Genomic DNA, 19541 nt, shown 5'->3' on the forward strand with positions numbered 1-19541 from the left:
TTAAGGTATCCAAGTTTATGCGGTTTTCTTATAACAAAAACGTAAAAAGAACTGTTACAACATATGACTACATGAATGGATTAAAAAGTTAATGCATAACACTGACAATAGCTGCGCCATTTTTTAGTTTTTTCAGAATTACGTTTATGGGATTTGTCTGGTTTCTTAAATAATTAGTTTACCGAATAATTAATAATTCAATGTGGGGGTGCTGCAATCATGAAACAGCTCCAGTACGGCCTCATTTAGACACTATTAAAGTTATTTTTCGCGTAAAACTGTGACGCTTCCTTCATTATCCATATATATTCCACCATTATTATATATATTCCAGCATTACCGTCTGAAGGTTAACATAAAACTGCTACAATTACAACAAAGTTGAAGTCAGTTTGAATTAAAAAATCACGATTCCTATCACAGGCGGAATTTATTGGGGGTAATAAAAATGGTTTCATTGCTTCTGTCAGTACTGCGGTTAAGTAAGGCAGCGGTGCCGCATACTTTATATTACTGTTGTTGTCGCCTGACCCACATTAATCGTAATTTATTTATTATTTTTTTACATCACGGGCTCGTTTTTCTTTTGTTTGGGCTCGTGCTGGTCATAAGTATTTTTCTTTTAATTTTTTGGAGGCGTGGGCGCTTGCTTCTTGTGGCCCAACAGTATGAGAAGTGCGGAAACGTTTATAAATACTTACATAATAAATTAGAGCTTATTTCGTAAATGAGCCGTGGTCGTTAATTTTGGTGAATATTAATCGTTTCCTAATTTACTGAAGCCCACAAAAGATTTAAAGTGAAATCACTACTTTTCTTGAGAAAACATAACACATCGTTCAATAAATCCGCAAGGTAAGGTAATAATTTCAAAGTAATTTTATTGTTTGAGGCAGTTAATCTCAGAAGTGATAATTATCTATCACATAGTTGCCTGAAATTTGAAATATTAATTCTGACTCAATTGCAAGGAATATTTTTTTTTCAATTCCAGGCACTTGAGTCATTGGTTCATTACATTTCGGGCAAAATATTCCCAGATAATTAGGTTCTACGCAAGTCTCGGCTTAATTTCAACTAATGGACTTAGTAAAACCACTCAACTGCTTGGATGTGACGGAATTCTACCATTTTCTGCGTGTTAACCTTCCCGATTCCTGTTAAAATTTGACGACAATCCACCCACAATAATGCTCGACTAGGAATAATCTATATGTGACAAATTAGTCTTGTCAAATTCGCAGCAGTTTGGTTTATTTAAGCACTGGCTTTAGGAGTTGTGAATTTAAATTTGTAGCGCGTAACTCGGTTCAAACCAATTTATTTCCAACCCGTGTGAGTCATACCTACCATCCAACCACAAAAAAAGTCCAAACAAGCAAATTTTGTTTTAAAAGATTCAAAGATTTGGTGGCCGCCAGCTTTTAGACAGTGGAGAAGGTAGTGGGAGAAATTTTAATAAGAGCGCCACTTGATTTAAATATTTTACACCAAACCCTGATATATTATGATGGTAATATAAGCCCCCCTTAATCAAGAAAATGATGACCTATATTTATGCTTGTACCTAGATCCTAAAAGCTGAAAATAATTTGGGAAAAACTCATATAACAATCCATAGGTCCACCAGATTGATATAATCATCCAAGAATTTACATAGTCACTTCCATTTATTATAATTCCACTGAGATGTTTAAATTTAAATAATTATTCAAAATGTAATACTGTAGTAATTTTAAATAAATAAAAAATTGATAAAAGAATTAAGAGTTACTTGAGGTATGCTTAAGGCGAGAAATTAGTAAAAAAAAGAACAAATCCGCACTGAACTACTGTTCAAGGGGAAAATCCGAAACGTGATCACGTGTTGTTTACAAGAAGTATATGTTTGGAGCCTAATTCACAATACCTCATTGGCCCTAAAATACCTTTTACAAGCTCTAGTCAAGTCACATTAATCTAAATAAAACTTTTAAATAGTAAGGTTCGAATTTAAAAGCCTATTAATGGTATGTTGGTGCAATACAGCCTGTTAACCAACAACCAACATTATGACTAAATAGGTTATTTGTAGCAAATAGCAATGTGATCTAGGCTCAGTGTCAAAATCAATTATGTCGATGCTCGACTCAAATGAAAACACTTAGGTTAGACTTAGCAAGAACCTCTTACCGTTTTTGTTTTACATAAAAGAAAATAAACCCATAAAATTCAAATTAATAAATCAACCCCCAACCCTAAATCAAACCGTTCAATAAGAGAAAAATAAAATAAAATGTGCAAAAACTTGCTGCGTGTCCTCTAATCTCTTGTGTATTTTGGCTAAGGTAGCTTAACTCGACAGCTCTGGAACCAGGGTAACGACCACATGGGCAAGTCGATTTCAGGCAAGTTCCAATCCAAAATCGCAGAGCCACAGTACAATGCTCAGTCCAGGCTGTGTTGAGGCTCACTTCAGCCGGTTGCCAACAGTGTTGGGATGACCAGAAGAAACCAGAGAATAGGAAGAGACCAGAGAATAGAGGAGAGAATGAGAAAAAGGAGAGGCCTCTAAAATAGAGGACAAAAAAAATCAGTAAAATAAACACACAATCAATTCTATGGCAATTACCAACATGTTGCTACATACCTAAGGTGGTGAGCGAGGCCTAGAGTCTCGTTTTGTGGTTAGAAAATTTCAAAATCCCATAAATGGTGTGGGAGCAGCCGACCAAATTCAAAAATATCAGGTCAATCCGAAATCCTCTCGGCTACAACTTCCCACTAGACGTTCATCAAATTAAACCCCAAAACTTGGGAGGAATATTTTTTCATTCAACCGAATTCCCTGCAAGATAAACTTAAATTTTCCTTAAAACCACAAAATGTCGACTGGTCTTTCTGATAACGGGATGGCTACCGGCTGGACAAGGAACTGACAACCGACCAGACAATGACAGGTGACACTGGCAGTGAACTTGTCACTCTCTCTCTTCGACTAGGGGTGGTAAGATCAGTTCCTTTTTGGGATCAGGTGCACCTGCTCCAGTTCCGGCTGTGAACCTAGCTCCGTTAATCAGGTGCAGGTGCACCGGGCTGAACCAAGATTCGAACTATGCTTTTTATTTTTATGACCCTCTCCTATTTACTGTTCCCACCTTTTAGTGTTATAGTTATCATCCTGTTAGGTAGGTATATGTAATGTAATATGTATGAATTTATGAAGGCAAATAGCAAATAGTTCAAATCAAATACCCCTTTTAAGAATTTAATAACTTATATATTTCTGCTTGGCTTTGGTATTGATATCCCGAGAGGATCAAACCATTGAAATTGTATGTTTGGCTGTTTCGCTGTTTCGCTGTTCTGTTCGACAATCTGCGGTTAGTTGGCGGCAACTGCATTGTAATCTTTTATTTTAATTAATCAGTAATTTTTTATCTCTTTTGTTACTACAACTGTTCTAGAGTAGATAGTGGATATTATTCTATTTTTCGTAATTTAACTCCTTTCATTATTTACAAAAACTAAAGTATTTAAATTTAATTTTCACAAATTGTCAAGTCCAAACCGCCATTATTATAAAATTCTCTAACGTAATATGCTCGGTCCGAGTCCGACTAAATCCTAGCTTTAGCTCCTGTTGAGAGTTGGGATCTGGCCGGTAGATTCGTTTCGAACCGGTTCAAGATCTGACGTTACACTAACAAATCCGTAGTGCACCTACACCTGGGTATTATAGGTTTTGGGATCAGGTGCACCGCTCCGAAATGGCGAACTAGGTCCAAAAGAGCAGGTGCAGGTCTTTTATACCATCACTATCTTCGAGACGATCTGACCCTGCCTCTTGGTGCAAACTACGCGGAGCCTCACTCTATCAAAATAGAAATTCCGCAATACCACAGCAAAATGATACTGCTCGGATACTAAAACATGGAAAACTAACAAAATTTTCCCAACGGGGCTACGAAATTCCAATTTTCCTCTTACGTCGCTCTGCCTGATTTATCACGCTCCGTCATTCGCCAAATGGAAACCAAACTTTAATGGGAAACAGCAACGCTGCCAAACCTCCACAACAACAAGTGTGTCAATAGTCATTACTGTCAATCGGCTAGTAGGGTTAGAAACCAGATGTCAAGGCACGTTTATTTACTAAAACTTAACCCGAAGAATTGAAGGGAAATATAGCAAGCAAAACTGGGGAGGCCAATTTCAAATCAATTAGGATACCTTGCCCAACATGATTCCGCTATAGAAGAAAGTATTTGTAAGTTTTCCTACACTAACGGATCATCATCTAAAAGGTCTTATTTACTCCACTCATAGCGCAATCTGTGGCACAACAGCACCCTCTAGAAAGCCCTCCATACCCCAGACATATACTGGCCTCATAGAAACTCTTGACAAACAAAGCAAAGGTCAGAAAGTTCCCAACACCAGGTACATGAATAGGGACTAAGGAAACATAATACGACTAACTCCACAGAGGTCTGCTGACAGGATAGGGTAGGTAAATACATTTCTAAAAATAATCAAACCCCAAATTCCATTTATAAAACTGTAAATCACACAACCCTTTCAAGCCGATACCAAAACCCATAAACTTTTGCCCGAATTTATATGAAATCTTATGTTACATGCTTAGGGCAACAAATGGTGCCATACAAGCAGTGTTTTTACTATTATACTTAAACATTTCTCCATAAAGAAAATGTTTTAAAGAGTTAGTGATTCGGAGCTGTTCATATGTAATAAAAAGGACTTTTTACGGTATGTTATGAGGGACGAAACTTGGATCCCCCACTATATACCAATCTTAACTCTAACTGAATAAATTGTATTCACCCGGTATAACTTTGGTTCTGTTACCTAAATTTCCGCTCCAATCGAGAAGTAATTGCTGAACCTTAAGCGCATTTTGAGGCTAAATATAAATAGCTTTATACCCCTGGTATAGAAAAGTTGAAAAAGCGTTTTAATGGTTGTGCTACTACAATAGAAGGAGACTGCGTTGACGAATAAAGTCGAATTTTATTAAAAGATTTATTGACCAATGTTACAGCCTAATTTCTTAAACTTACCTTAGTTTTCTTAAAATTATTCATGGTTTTCTGTTCGAACTTCAAACTTTCAACGGCATTATTTGGCTGAGGTGAACCAACTTCAGAAGGTGCTCGACTGTCGTCCGGAAAAGTTACTAGGGGTTGCTGATCGTTCTCATCGACATCGTTATCGACCTGAAAAAGGCAAAACAACATTTACAAACCGTTAAAAAAAACGAGACAATCAGGTCACACCTACCAAGTTTTCAAGGGAATTCCTTAATAAACCAACGGTCTTCATGTCCAAAACGGAATTGGACAGACTGCTCTTCATATCGTTAAGGTTATTCTTGAAGTCGTCCAAGTTGGATTTTACGTTGGAGGCCTTTAAATCGGAGGACGAGGACAAATGTAGTCTTTGAGTCGAGGTGGTTGTGGAGGAGCTGGAGGATTTTACTCGTGTGGTCGTCGAGCTCGTTTGTTGGTTAGTTTGCAACTGTTCAACGTCAAAAAGCAATATTAGGAATTTGAAGATGTAAAAGAAAAGAACTAGGTCCCCCCATCTTACCTTAATTTAAAGAGCAGTATTTCCAAAAAAAATATTAATAAAAAGCTTAAACCAAAAAATTAGTAATTCGCTGTATAGCGTCGAATTCGAACTAAACCAAAATGCTCTCCCGAGTGTCATATAAACGGCTTAAACGATTTGTCACTTTATATTTTTGTACTGATGATATGTGAAATTTCTTGAGACCTCGCTGGATTAATGCCAGAGTCAATAATTACAGGAACACGACGAGAAACTTATAACCTGACCAGTTTCAAAAAACCAATTACACAATTTTCTTACGTTAAGATCTGTAGCATCAGGTCATAATTTATTACATGAATGGAGGAACCCACTCGTTTATTTATAAACTAAAAAGTGCTATTTATACTCTAAAAGTGACTCAATCTACAACTAGTATTATTGTTTTTATTAACGAATATATTATAAAAACAGTCACGTTTACGACCTATTTTTAAACAAAGAATGACATGAATCTTGAAATTTCCAAAGGATTTTGCTATACCGGTTCCGGATGCCTGTATTCCAGGAAATTCTCATACAATCGCGGTTTACATAATAATTATTAGCTTTATCAGTCATTCGCACTATAGCGTACAAATACGCAATTTCCGGTTAAATTATTATTTATATAATGAGTTGCACATGCAATAGACTTATGGAGAAGTAGTCGGAAAAAAAAAATCTTACCTGAGAGGTCGTGGTCACGGTACTCCGCGGAATCGTCGTTTTTATCGTCAGCATATTCGGATCGTTTCCACTTGAATTGTGGTCACTCGGAAAATCGGTCGCCATCTGCAAAAAAAATTGATTAAATCTCATTTTATTCATAATAACCTTGCAAATGACAAAATAATTGATTCCCAGAAAGATCGTCAGTTATCAGCAGTATTGATAATAAATTATGACGTGATGTATACCCAGAAATGGGATTAAAATGCCTATAATATACAAATAAGTGATTTAGATATTAATAGCCTCTCTAAAGAAATTCCCATCTATTAATTATTTATATGCACATAATACACGATTAAGAACTTCAAACTCTATCATCCGTTACTGAGTAAATTCAATAAATAAACGAAATCTCACACGACTTGTCAAAGCCCTTATCAATGTTGTCATGAAATTTACGATATAGTGATACAACTGTACACGGTCATTACAACGTACATATGTAATAATTATTTTGATAACGTTACAGATAAGCGCTCATTAAACAAAAGAAAGACTGTTTTGCAACTAATAAAGTGTTAATCCGAGGATGTGAATAATATTGGGCAATTGTTTAGTAAATAACAAAAGTCGATAATGTCGAGTCGAGTGACAGACGGTTTGATTTGAGAGAAGTTTCTCGATAAGTTAAATAAACGTCTCGGTTTATTTGTATATTATTTACCTTTAAAGAAATATACTTTTTTTTATTTTAAATACTCTCATGTATCAATTTTTGGTTTAAAAAAAATTCTGACAGTCTGACTCAGTTTCACTGCCTATAAATATCTTCTAAATACTCATAAACCTATTCCAGGCGCTTGAAAGTAATTTAAGGGTCTATTTAAGGAGTCTAACACAATTTGACTGCCTATAAGTGTCTTCCAACTACTCAAAAACTTATTCCAGGCACTTGAAAGTAATTTAAGGGCCTACTGGATAAGTTTAAGTCCGTTTGACTGCCTGTAAGAATCTCCTGAGTACACATAAACCTATTCCAAGCACTCAAAGGTAATTTAAGGGTCTATTGAAGGATCCTGACTCAGTTTTACTGCCTGTAAGTATCTCATGTAGTCATAAACTTATTTCAGGCATTTGAAGGTAATTTAGGGATCTATTCCAGCAGTCTAACTCAGTTTGACTACTTGTAAATGTCTCTTAAGTACTGAAAAACTTATTCCAGGCACTCGAAGGTAATCGAAGGGTCTATTGTAGGATTTTGAGTCAGCTTCAATGCTTGTAAGTGTCTCTTATGTCCTTACAAATTTACTCCATGCACTTAAAGATAATTTTAGAATAGATTCCAGGACTCAAAGTCAAATTGGCTGCCTGTAAGTGTCTTCTAAATACTCATAAACCTATTCCAGGTACTTGAAATTAAGTTAAGGGTCTATTCAAGGAGTTTGACACAGTTTAGCTGCCTATAAGTGTCTTCTAATTACTCAAAAACTTATTCAAGGTTATTAAAGGTAGTTTAGAGTCTATTGTAGGAGTCTAAGTCAATTTCACTACCTTTAAGTGTCTCCTAAGTACTGATAAACTTATTCCAGGCACTTGAAAGTAATTTTAGGGTCTACAGTAGAAGTTTAAGTCCGTTTAACTGCCTGTAAGAATTTTTTGAGTACTCATAAACCTATTCCAAACACTCAAAGGCAATTTAAGGGTCTATTACAGGATCCTGATTCAGTTTTACTGCCTGTCAGTATCTCATGGAGTCATAAACTTATACCAGGCATTTGAAGGTAATTTAAGGATCTATTCCAGCACTCTAACTCAGTTTGACTACTTGTAAGTGTCTCTTAAGTACCCATAAACTTATTCCAAGTACTTGAAGGTAATTTAAGAGCCAATTGTAGGAGTCTGAGTTAGTTTCACTACCTGTAAGTGTCTCTTTAGTATTGATAAACTTATTCCAGGCATTTGAAAATAATTTATGGATCTATTCCAGGAGTCTGACTTAGTTTGACTACCTTTCTATCTTCTAAATACTCTTAAACCTATTTCAGGACCTTCGAGGTAATTAAAGACTTTATTCTAGAACTCTGTTTTACTGCCTGTAAGTGTTGCATAAGAACTCATAATTTTTTTCCAGGCACTTACAGGTAATTTAAGCGTCTATTCTGGAAGTATGAGTTAGTTTTACTGCCTATAAGAGTTTCTTAAATATTCATAAACTTATTCCAAGCACATGAAGGTATTTTAAGGATCTATACTAGGAGTCTGACTGCCTGTAGTTCTTGAAGGTATATGGTAGGAGTCTGACTCAGTTTGAATGCCTGTAAGTATTGCACAAGTACTCATAAACCTATTCCAGGCAATTGAAAGTAAATGAAGAGTCTATTCAAGGAGTCTGGCACAGTTTAACGGCCTATAAGTGTCTTCTAAGTACTCAAAAACTTATTTAAGGTTGTTGAATGTAGTTTAAAGTCTATTGTAGGAGTCTTTGTCAGTTTCACTACCTGTAAGTGTCTCCTAAGTACTGATAAACTTATTCTAGGCACTTGAAAGTAATTTAAGGGTCTACTGTATAAGTTTAAGTCCGTTTAACTGCCTGTAAGAATTTTTTGAGTACTCATAAACCTATTCCAAGCACTCAAAGGTAATTTAAGGGTTTATTGCAGGATCCTGACTCAGTTTGACTGCCTGTAAGTATCTCTTAAGTACTGATAAACTTGTTCCAGCCACTTGAAGGTACTTTAAGGATACATTTCAGAAATCTGACTCAGTTTGGCTGCCTGTAAAAGTCTCTTTAGTATTGATGAAGTTATTCCAGGCATTTGAAAGTAATTTAAGTATCTAGTTCAAAAGTCTGACTGCCTTTAAGTGCCTTTTAAGTACTCATGAACCTATTCCAAGTCCTTCGGGGTAATTTAAGACTCTGTTCCAGGACTCTAATTCAATTTAACTGCCTGTAAGTGTTGCATAAGTACTCATAATTTTTTCCAGGCACTTGAATGTAATTTAAGGGTCTATTGCAAAAATTTAAGTCGAACGGATTGCCTTTAAGAGTCTCTTTAATACTCATAAACTTATTCCAGGCACTTGAGGGTAATTTGAGGGTCTATTCTGGTAGTATGAGTTAGTTTTACTGCCTGTAAGTGTCTTCTAAGTACTCAAAACTTATTTCAGGCACTTGAAAGTAATCTAAGAATCTATTCCAAGAGTCTAACTCAGTTTAACTGCCTATAACTCTCTTATAAGTACTCAAAAACTCATTCCAGGCACTCGAAGGATCTATTGTAGGATTTTGAGTCAGCCTCAATGCTTGTAAGTGTCTCTTATGTCCTTACAAATTTACTCCATGCACTTAAAGATAATTTTAGAATAGATTCCAGGAGTCAAAGTCAATTTGGCTGCCTGTAAGTGTCTTCTAAATACTCATAAACCTATTCCAGGCACTTGAAAGTAAGTTAAGGGTCTATTCAAGGAGTCTGACACAGTTAAACTGCCTATAAGTCTCTTCTAATTATTCAAAAACTTATTCAAGGTTACTGAAGGTAGTTTAGAGTCTATTGTAGGAGTCTTAGTCAATTTCACTACCTGTAAGTATTTCCTAAGTACTAGTAAACTTATTCCAGGCACTTGAAAGTAATTTAAGGGTGTACTGTATAAGTTTAAGTCCGTTTAACTGCCTGTAAGAATTTCTTGAGTACTCATAAACCTATTCCAAGCACTCAAACGTAATTTAAGGGTTTATTGCAGGATCCTGACTCAGTTTGACTGCCTGTAAGTATCTCTTAAGTACTGATAAACTTGTTCCAGCCACTTGAAGGTACTTTAAGGATACATTTCAGAAGTCTGACTCAGTTTGGCTGCCTGTAAAAGTCTCTTTAGTATTGATGAAGTTATTCCAGGCATTTGAAGGTAATTTAAGTATCTAGTTCAAAAGTCTGACTGCCTTTAAGTGCCTTTTAAGTACTCATGAACCTATTCCAAGTCCTTCGGGGTAATTTAAGACTCTGTTCCAGGACTCTAATTCAATTTAACTGCCTGTAAGTGTTGCATAAGTACTCATAATTTTTTTCCAGGCACTTGAATGTCATTTAAGGGTCTATTGCAAAAGTTTAAGTCGAACAGATTGCCTTTTAGAGTCTCTTTAATACTCATAAACTTATTCCAGGCACTTGAGGGTCTATTCTGGTAGTATGAGTTAGTTTTACTGCCTGTAAGTGTCTTCTAAGTACTCAAAAACTTATTCCAGGCACTCGAAGGATCTATTGTAGGATTTTGAGTCAGCTTCAATGCTTGTAAGTGTCTCTTATGTCCTTACAAATTTACTCCATGCACTTAAAGATAATTTTAGAATAGATTCTAGGAGTCTAAGTTAAATTGGCTGCCTGTAAGTGTCTTCTAAATACTCATAAACTTATTCCAGGCACTTGAAAGTAAATAAAGAGTACCTTGTAGAAGTCTGACTTAGTTCTAACTTTTACTGCATATCTCATAAGATTCGTAAACTTAGTCAAGGCACTTAAAGACAGTTCAAGATAACTTAAGAGTGTTTTGATTTTATTCAAGTTTTGAGTTTCTACCGTTTTTCACCTTTTAGACAGGGTCTGGAATCTTCTTCGTTTTCTTCACTTTCTAAGAATCATGACTTATTAACGATCATAATTAATGGGTCTAATGAGCACGATAATTTTGACCTTTTAGATAAAAGGCCTGTAGGCTCTTGTTTGTTATTTACCTGCGCATCAAATTTACTTCGCCTTTTCAAAAAATCGTGTCTGTTAAGTCCCTCTTTCCGCTGTTTCCATTCAGGCAACATTGCTAGCCTTCAAAAAATCCCCCGGCACTTAACCACTAAAAACACCGCATTGTAAAGTATATCTACCCACGGAAAAACTTATACACTGCTCACTCTTTCAACGATAACAAATTCAAGTTTGTTTTGTCTAAGAATCACAAAACGGAAACCGTCGTCGGTCCGACTCCACCCGCGACGCAATCACTTGTGACCGTTTCTAAGATTTGCTTTATTACCTGCGAATCATTTCCTAGGGAGAAGGTGGGTTTTTATCTTTCTTATCTCGCTTAGACTAACGATGGCTGGTCTCCGATTTTACTTACGACACTCGAGTTCTCGGAAATTATTTTTTTACTTTTCAATTGACTCCTCGTAACCGGGTTTTGTCGATTTGATTTTGTTGTGAGTCACTGGAAGATTTTTACATCCGGTTCGAAGGACCGAGAAACTTATTTACATAAAAATGTTTTAATATGGTACTAAAATTATGTTTATGAACAACCAACGTTTTTTTTATTTAATCGTTGTAGACTGAAAAACTACCTAAAGAATTAAAGTAATTAGGACGGGTCAAGTGATAAATTCATTTATCTTCTTCAAACCTAATTAAAAAGTCCTTTTCTTGTCAGCTTAAATCCTTTGGTGATCCTTAACCTCCCAAAGAGATAAGTGCATTTGAATGGCGATTTTTTACTCGAAAATGACCATCTTTAAAACACCCTATTTGGCATGCCATAAGAATCTTTTCCTTAAAGGTTAATAAAAGTGTAGGAGCTCGATTTTTAACTGCACATTTCCTTTATCGCCAATGTTCGTTTCATTGATGAATCACGTAATTATGACTATATTTTTTCTAAGTAGTGCGATATTGATTCGTGGAAGTAGCTTAATAAGCTTTGAATTGACTCAATAACTTTTTGTGAATTAGAATAATCCTGATGCAAGCTAATGGAAAAAAAAAATAATTTTCTAACGCTATTTTATAAACCGGTTCGGAGGACCACGTATTGTGTAACAAATCAAACTTTCTGACTTGTTGTAAACAACATCCGATAAAATGAATCACTAACAATGTTAATTAAGCTATTTGATTTTATTTAAAAATAGTTTATCGTAGGCGGCGTCTCAATAATTCCTGTTGTAACTTGTAAACTAGAATCGTGAAATATTCGGTTGCCGTGGGCCTGTTGGGCGCCAACATGTACATCAACCGCGGGTCTGTGACCCTAATTTACTTTAAAACTACCGGTTATTTTCAGCTGGAAGATACTAGAATTTCTTGAAAAATGTGAACTGACCTGAGCCAAGTAAGTAAGTTTATTTATTTACTCCACGTCCGATGTTTATGCAACAACCTTTTACCTTTTTAATGACTATTTGGGGCTTATCCATTACGGTAAATCCTCTGGTCATTGCGAAAAAACACTTAGAAACACTGCACACGTGGAAATTGGCATATTTTCGTATACGCGGAAGTCACACGTTCACATGTTAAAAGCACACTTAAAATATCGATTGATTTTCATGTATGTACGACAGCTTTAGACGGTCGGCGTTGAACTAAACTAAAAGCTTAAAAGCTGACAGTGGCGGTCTTGTGTTGTTTTATACAAGGCCGCCGCTGCCGGTCCGATGGGTCGAGAGGATAACTTGCAACCGCGCAATTTTTCGCGATTTGTTTGCTGCTACTATAATGTAGTGACAATGAATGAAACGTATGAGGAACGTGTTGTAGAGCAACAGAGAATTAATCGGCGATGTTTTTTAAAGGGAATTGAAGAAAACAACTCCAAGGAACTCTTCTAATCCTTTAATGAATGAGTATTTTATTACTAGTCTTCGATTTTCACGAATAAATATCCTCAAACTGAGATCAAGCTGTTGAGGTCAAGGAAGTATAAAAATGTTATTGTATATTTACTTGTATAGAAACATAGAAGTTCAAATGATATTTCATAATACAAATTGAATATTAAAAATAGGCTTTAAAAGAAATATATACAGCCTAAAAAAAAGAAGAGACAAAATTTAACTACTCGACCCATACTTATTGAGGAGAAACTGGTAAATATTCAAGTTAATGTAACTTAAGTGTAATTAGTAAATATGCACTACTTGCTTTAATAGGTTTGAGTTAATAGAGTTGCCACAAACGATACAGCCGTTCTTAAACCAAATTTAATATTTAAGAGTTTGAATCCCATTATAAAGAATTTTGGAATTACACCATCCCTTTTAATTTCAATAACACAGTTGTTTGCATTATCACTTGTTGTAATTCCTATTTTTAATTTAATCCAATCATACATAAATACCATTACGGATTTTCTATTTATTACATCTTGTATTAGTATTGCAGAATTTGCATAGCCAAGATCGATGATCGATGTAATCGATTTTCAGTAATTACTATCGTTTGAATTACCCATTTGAACTAACTGTCTTGAGTAGCAAAAATAATTATTACTGCGAGGTATGCAGGGAAAGTTATAGCCTGTATAAAACAATACCTAAATTAGAACCGTTTCTGCAATATGTCGAAGTTTTCAAAGTTTTAGTTACTAAAATAAACGACTGATTTTAGTTAAAAGTATATTCAAACCCACTTTTAAAAATGTATGAAACTACGTCAAAAAGTATTTTTTTCTAACTTGAAAAAATTAAAAAGTCAACCGAGTCCAGAAAAAATACAATTTTTGACTTTGAAGCTGAATAACTCCTTAAAAACAAAAATGACCAGGGATTTTTATTTTTTTAATTAAAAGTGTATTTAATCCCAATTTCGAAAATGTATAACACTACCTCATAAAGTATTTTTTTCTAACTTGAAAAAATTAAAAAGTTAACCTAGTCCAAGAAAAAATTACAATTTTTGACTTTGAAGCTGAATAACTCCTTAAAAACAAAAATGACCAGCGGTTTTTATTTTCTTAGTCAAAAGTGTATTTAATTCCAATTTCAAAAATGTATAACACGACCTCAAAAAGTATTTTTTTCTAACTTGAAAAATGTAAAAAGTCAACCGAGAGCAAGAAAAAATTACAATTTTTGACTTTGAAGCTGAATAACTCCTTAAAAACAAAAATGACCAGCGGTTTTTATTTTCTTAGTCAAAAGTGTATTTAATTCCAATTTCGAAAATATATAACACTACCTCAAAAAGTATTTTTTTCTAACTTGAAAAAATTAAAAAGTCAACCGAGAGCAAGAAAAAATTACAATTTTTGATTTTGAAGCTGAATAACTCCTTAAAAACAAAAATGACCAGCGGTTTTTATTTTTTTAGTCAAAAGTGTATTTAATACTTATTTCAAAAGTGTATAAAACTACGTCAAAAAGTATTTTTTTCTAACTTGAAAAAATTAAAAAGTTAACCTAGTCCAAGAAAAAATTACAATTTTTGACTTTGAAGCTAAAGAACTCCTTAAAAACAAAAATGACCGGCGGTTTTTATTTTTTTAGTCAAAAGTGTATTTAATCAAAATTTCAAAAATGTATAACACTACCTCTAAAAGTGTTTTTTTCTAACTTGAAAAAATTAAAAAGTCATCAGAGTCCAAAAAAAAATACAATTTTTGACTTTGAAGCTGAATAACTCCTTAAAAACAAAAAAGACCAGCGGTTTTTATTTTCTTAGTCAAAAGTGTATTTAATCCCAATTTCAAAAATGTATAACACTACCTCTAAAAGTGTTTTTTTCTAACTTGAAAAAATTAAAAAGTCATCAGAGTCCAAAAAAAAATACAATTTTTGACTTTGAAGCTGAATAACTCCTTAAAAACAAAAATGACCAGCGGTTTTTATTTTCTTAGTCAAAAGTGTATTTAATTCCAATTTCAAAAATGTATAACAGTACCTCAAAAAGTATTTTTTTCTAACTTGAAAAAATTAAAAAGTCAACCGAGTGCAAAAAAAAATTACAATTTTTGAATTTGAAGCTGAATAACTCCTTAAAAACAAAAATGACCAGGGATTTTTATTCTTTTAGTCAAAAGTGTATTTAATTCCAATTTCATAAATGTATAACACTACCTCAAAAAGTATTTTTTTCTAACTTGAAAAAATTAAAAAGTCAACCGAGTGCAAAAAAAAATTACAATTTTTGAATTTGAAGCTGAATAACTCCTTAAAAACAAAAATGACCAGGGATTTTTATTTCTTTAGTCAAAAGTGTATTTAATTCCAATTTCATAAATGTATAACACTACCTCATAAAGTATTTTTTTCTAACTTGAAAAAATTAAAAAGTTAACCTAGTCCAAGAAAAAATTACAATTTTTGACTTTGAAGCTGAATAACTCCTTAAAAACAAAAATGACCAGCGGTTTTTATTTTCTTAGTCAAAAGTGTATTTAATTCCAATTTCAAAAATGTATAACACGACCTCAAAAAGTATTTTTTTCTAACTTGAAAAAATTAAAAAGCCAACCGAGTCCAAGAACAAATTACAGTTTTTGACTTTGAAGCTGAATAACTCCTTAAAAACAAAAATGACCAGACATTTTTACTTTTTTAGTCAAAAGTGTATTTAATCCCAATTTCAAAAATGTGTAACACTACCTCAAAAAGTGTTTTATTTTAAGTTGAAAAAATTAAAAAGTCAACCGAGTCCAAAAAAAAATACAATTTTTGACTTTGAAGCTGAATAACTCCTTAAAAACAAAAATGACCAGGAATTTTTATTTTTTTATTCAAAAGTGTATTTAATTCCAATTTCAAAAATGTATAACGCTACCTCATCAAATATTTTTTTCTAACTTGAAAAAATTAAAAAGTCAACCGAGTCCAAGAAAAAATTACAATTTTTGACTTTGAAGCTGAATAACTCCTTAAAAACGAAAATGACCAGCGGTTTTTATTTTCTTAGTCAAAAGTGTATTTAATTCCAATTTCATAAATGTATAACACTACCTCAAAAAGTATTTTTTTCTAACTTGAAAAAATTAAAAAGCCAACCGAGTCCAAGAACAAATTACAGTTTTTGACTTTGAAGCTGAATAACTCCTTAAAAACAAAAATGACCAGACATTTTTACTTTTTTAGTCAAAAGTGTATTTAATCCCAATTTCAAAAATGTGTAACACTACCTCAAAAAGTGTTTTATTTTAAGTTGAAAAAATTAAAAAGTCAACCGAGTCCAAGAAAAAATTACAGTTTTTGACTTTGAAGCTGAATAACTCCTTAAAAACAAAAGTGACCAGGGATTTTTATTTTTTTAGTGAAAAGTGTATTTAATCCCAATTTCAAAAATGTATAACACTACCTCAAAAAGTATTTTTTTCTAACTTGAAAAAATTAAAAAGCCAACCGACTCCAAGAAAAAATACAGTTTTTGACTTTGAAGCTGAATAATTCCTTAAAAACAAAACTGACCAGAGGTTTTTATTTTTTTAGTCAAATGTGTATTTAATCCCAATTTCATAAATGTATAACACTACCTCAAAAAGTATTTTTTTCTAACTTGAAAAAATTAAAAAGTCAACCGAGTCCAAGAAAAAATTACAGTTTTTGACTTTGAAGCGGAATAACTCCTTAAAAACAAAAATGACCAGCGGTTTTTATTCTTTTAGTCAAAAGTGTATTTAATACTTATTTCAAAAGTGTATAAAACTACGTCAAAAAGTATTTTCTTCTAACTTGAAAAAATTAAAAAGTCAACCGAGTCCAAGAAAAAATTACAATTTTTGACTTTGAAGCTGAATAACTCCTTAAAAACAAAAATTACCAGGGATTTTTATTTTTTTTTGTTAAAAGTATATTTAATCCCAATTTCAAAAATGAATAACACTACCTCAAAAAGTATTTTTTTTAACTTGAAAAAATTAAAAAGTCAACCGAGTCTAAAAAAAATTACAATTTTTGACTTTGAAGCTAAATAACTCCTTAAAAACAAAAATGACCAGCGGTTTTTATTTTTTTAGTCAAAAGTGTATTTAATCCCAATTTCAAAAATGTATAACACTACCTCTAAAAGTGTTTTTTTCTAACTTGAAAAAATTAAAAAGTCATCAGAGTCCAAAAAAAATACAATTTTTGACTTTGAAGCTGAATAACTCCTTAAAAACAAAAATGACCAGGGATTTTTATTTTTTTTTATAAAAAGTGAATTTAATCCTTATTTCAAAAATGTACAACAGTACCTCAAAAAATATTTTTTTCTAACTTAAAAAAATTAAAAAGTCAACCGAGAGCAAGAAAAAATTACAATTTTTGACTTTGAAGCTGAATAACTCCTTAAAAACAAAAATGACCAGCGGTTTTTATTTTTTTAGTCAAAAGTGTATTTAATTCCAATGTCAAAAATGTATAACACTACCTCAAAAAGTATTTTCTTCTAACTTGAAAGAATTAAAAATTCAACCGACTCCAAAAAGAAATTTAAAAGAGATCATTTCATCGAGTGCCTGGAAAAAGCATGAATAATAAAAGAAAAAATTAACTGGAAAAATTATTTTCAATTTATAGATTCTCAGACGTCCGTTGGCTCAGAATGAACCTGAACGTTTGAATAAATGACTCAAAAAACAAAACAAAATAATATAAGAATTTTCAAAATTTTGCATCTCAGAATTTCTTGCTTTCTTTTGATAAGAAAATCATTTTTTTCATCCAGGCACTTAAAGTTTTTCCCCGAGTGCCTAAAAAAGCCAAAAAGGGTGAATTGGAAAAAAATATAATTTTTTTCTGATTGACTTAATCCAATATCACTCTAAGAATTTAACAGCTAGTTTCTTTAAGACTCGAGATTTGAAATGGCGTTAAAAATTTGAGAATATTAAAAAAAAAACTCTAAATTGTTATTACTTTTCTTACTCTTTAATATTTTAGTTATATAAGAAGACAGCACATACTGAATATTTATCAAAAATGCATAATTTAAATAGACATGAAACACACTTTCATAAAATTGTGTTTCGTATACATACACGCCACTTGAAGAAGTGCCTGGAAGAAAAAAAATATTTTTGCCAAAAGAAACTTTAATTCCTTAGTAGTTTTTCAGTCACTTAATGTAAATTTTTTGGGCTCATTTAGAGACTAAATTTATATTGTTTTTTTGTCAGTTGTATGTTTTTTTCGTTAATTCCAGGCACTTATATAATACTACAAAAGCCTGGAAAAAAAATTATTAATTTAAAGTAGTATTTGAGACCGTCAAGGCACTTGAGGAAAAACCACGAATGCCTGGAAGAAACAATGAATGTCATTTTTAAATTAATTAACGATCTTTTCAGGTATTTGAGAAAAGAAATAAGTGCCTTGAAGAAAATGTTTATCTATAAAAGCTCATTTACAGGAATTTTTTCGTCATTTAAGTGTCTAGAAGAAAAAATAATTTTTTAAAAAACTTTTATTATTATTTTAATATTTCATCATTAGTTTTTTACTAATTTTCCTATTTTTCCTGCAATTTATTAGGAATAATTTAGAATCCATTTAGGGACAGAATCTTTCGCTACCAACCTAGGCTTCTACAAGATTTTGTGAAAAAACAAGGATTTTGGAAAAAAATTATGTTTTTCCTAAAAATTTAGGTATTATATACTTACTTTGTATCATTAGATACTCGATTTTTTTTTTAAATTTTAGACCAATGTATTGTAGCTTAACTTATTGGGATTTTATGCTATTAATATGATTATTCCGTATGTAATAAATAAATAAATATAAAAAAAAATTTAATAAATAAATAAATAAAAATTCTGATGTGGAATATTTTTGGGAGAAAATCTATAGTTTACCATTAATTAAATATGTGTGCCCAAGTATTCGTAATTAAAAATATATATATAATATTTAATGCATATCAAAACGCTAATATATAAATTGAATGCTACTAGGATATAGCTCCCTAATCATTATTAAGCTAGTATTAGTATAACGTTAGGTCTAAGGTGTAAGGACTTAACAAAGAGATTATTGATATCCTATATAACATTGTAAAAAAACTGTGGTAATTGGTGCCAACTTACATCAGTATCTTGGCACAAATGTTCTCCTTGTTTTGCTTTAAAACGCGTGAAATTCATCACGATAATGTTGTATTTATTTCAATTTATTACACAAATATAATCAGCTTTAAAGTAACTTATATTAGTCACATCTAGATAGAACATAATTGAGGACTTGTTGGAGCTTAATAAGAACAAGCTGATCTAAAAGTGGAGCATTTTTCAACAATTTGTCAACTCACTATTAATAAAATCCCACTTACTCTAAGGCACTACGACACATAAATCGAATTATTCTTGCACCATACGAAATATTTTTCAGCCACGGCACTACGAACGTCCGACATACTCGTACGTAGTACATACCTACAGCTCGTTTGGCTCTTCCCCAACTATACAACGATAATTCTAAACATACGGACTCATGCGAAAATAGAATTTTCGTTTTACGTTGAAGGACATCTTTATTTGTCTAACTTTTCAAAGGTGAAACCACCTAAGGATAAAATGTACAAAGTGTTATGGAGCACCGAGAA

The 19541-nt window shown here is 32.6% G+C and overlaps 1 protein-coding gene across 11 annotated transcripts in view; it reads right to left on the reverse strand.

The window, feature by feature from the left end:
* The window catches only part of LOC126742228 (NAD(+) hydrolase sarm1), a 98174-nt gene that overhangs the window by 35165 nt on the left and 43468 nt on the right, over positions 1-19541 (reverse strand). For 6 of the 11 annotated variants that reach the window (XM_050448843.1, XM_050448841.1, XM_050448842.1 and 3 more), the window contains 3 exons: positions 6283-6387; positions 5284-5520; positions 5064-5219 (listed from right to left, as the gene is read on the reverse strand). In XM_050448843.1, coding sequence (XP_050304800.1) covers positions 5064-5219; positions 5284-5520; positions 6283-6387 — 498 coding nt within the window. Of the gene's footprint in view, positions 1-5063; positions 5220-5283; positions 5521-5592; positions 5713-6282; positions 6388-10993; positions 11229-12415; positions 12605-19026; positions 19099-19268; positions 19293-19541 lie in introns of those variants that run through there. The other 5 variants (XM_050448849.1, XM_050448847.1, XM_050448848.1 and 2 more) reach the window with 5 other exon arrangements.

Source organism: Anthonomus grandis, chromosome 11, assembly GCF_022605725.1.
Source record: "Anthonomus grandis grandis chromosome 11, icAntGran1.3, whole genome shotgun sequence".
Taxonomy (NCBI): domain Eukaryota; kingdom Metazoa; phylum Arthropoda; class Insecta; order Coleoptera; family Curculionidae; genus Anthonomus; species Anthonomus grandis.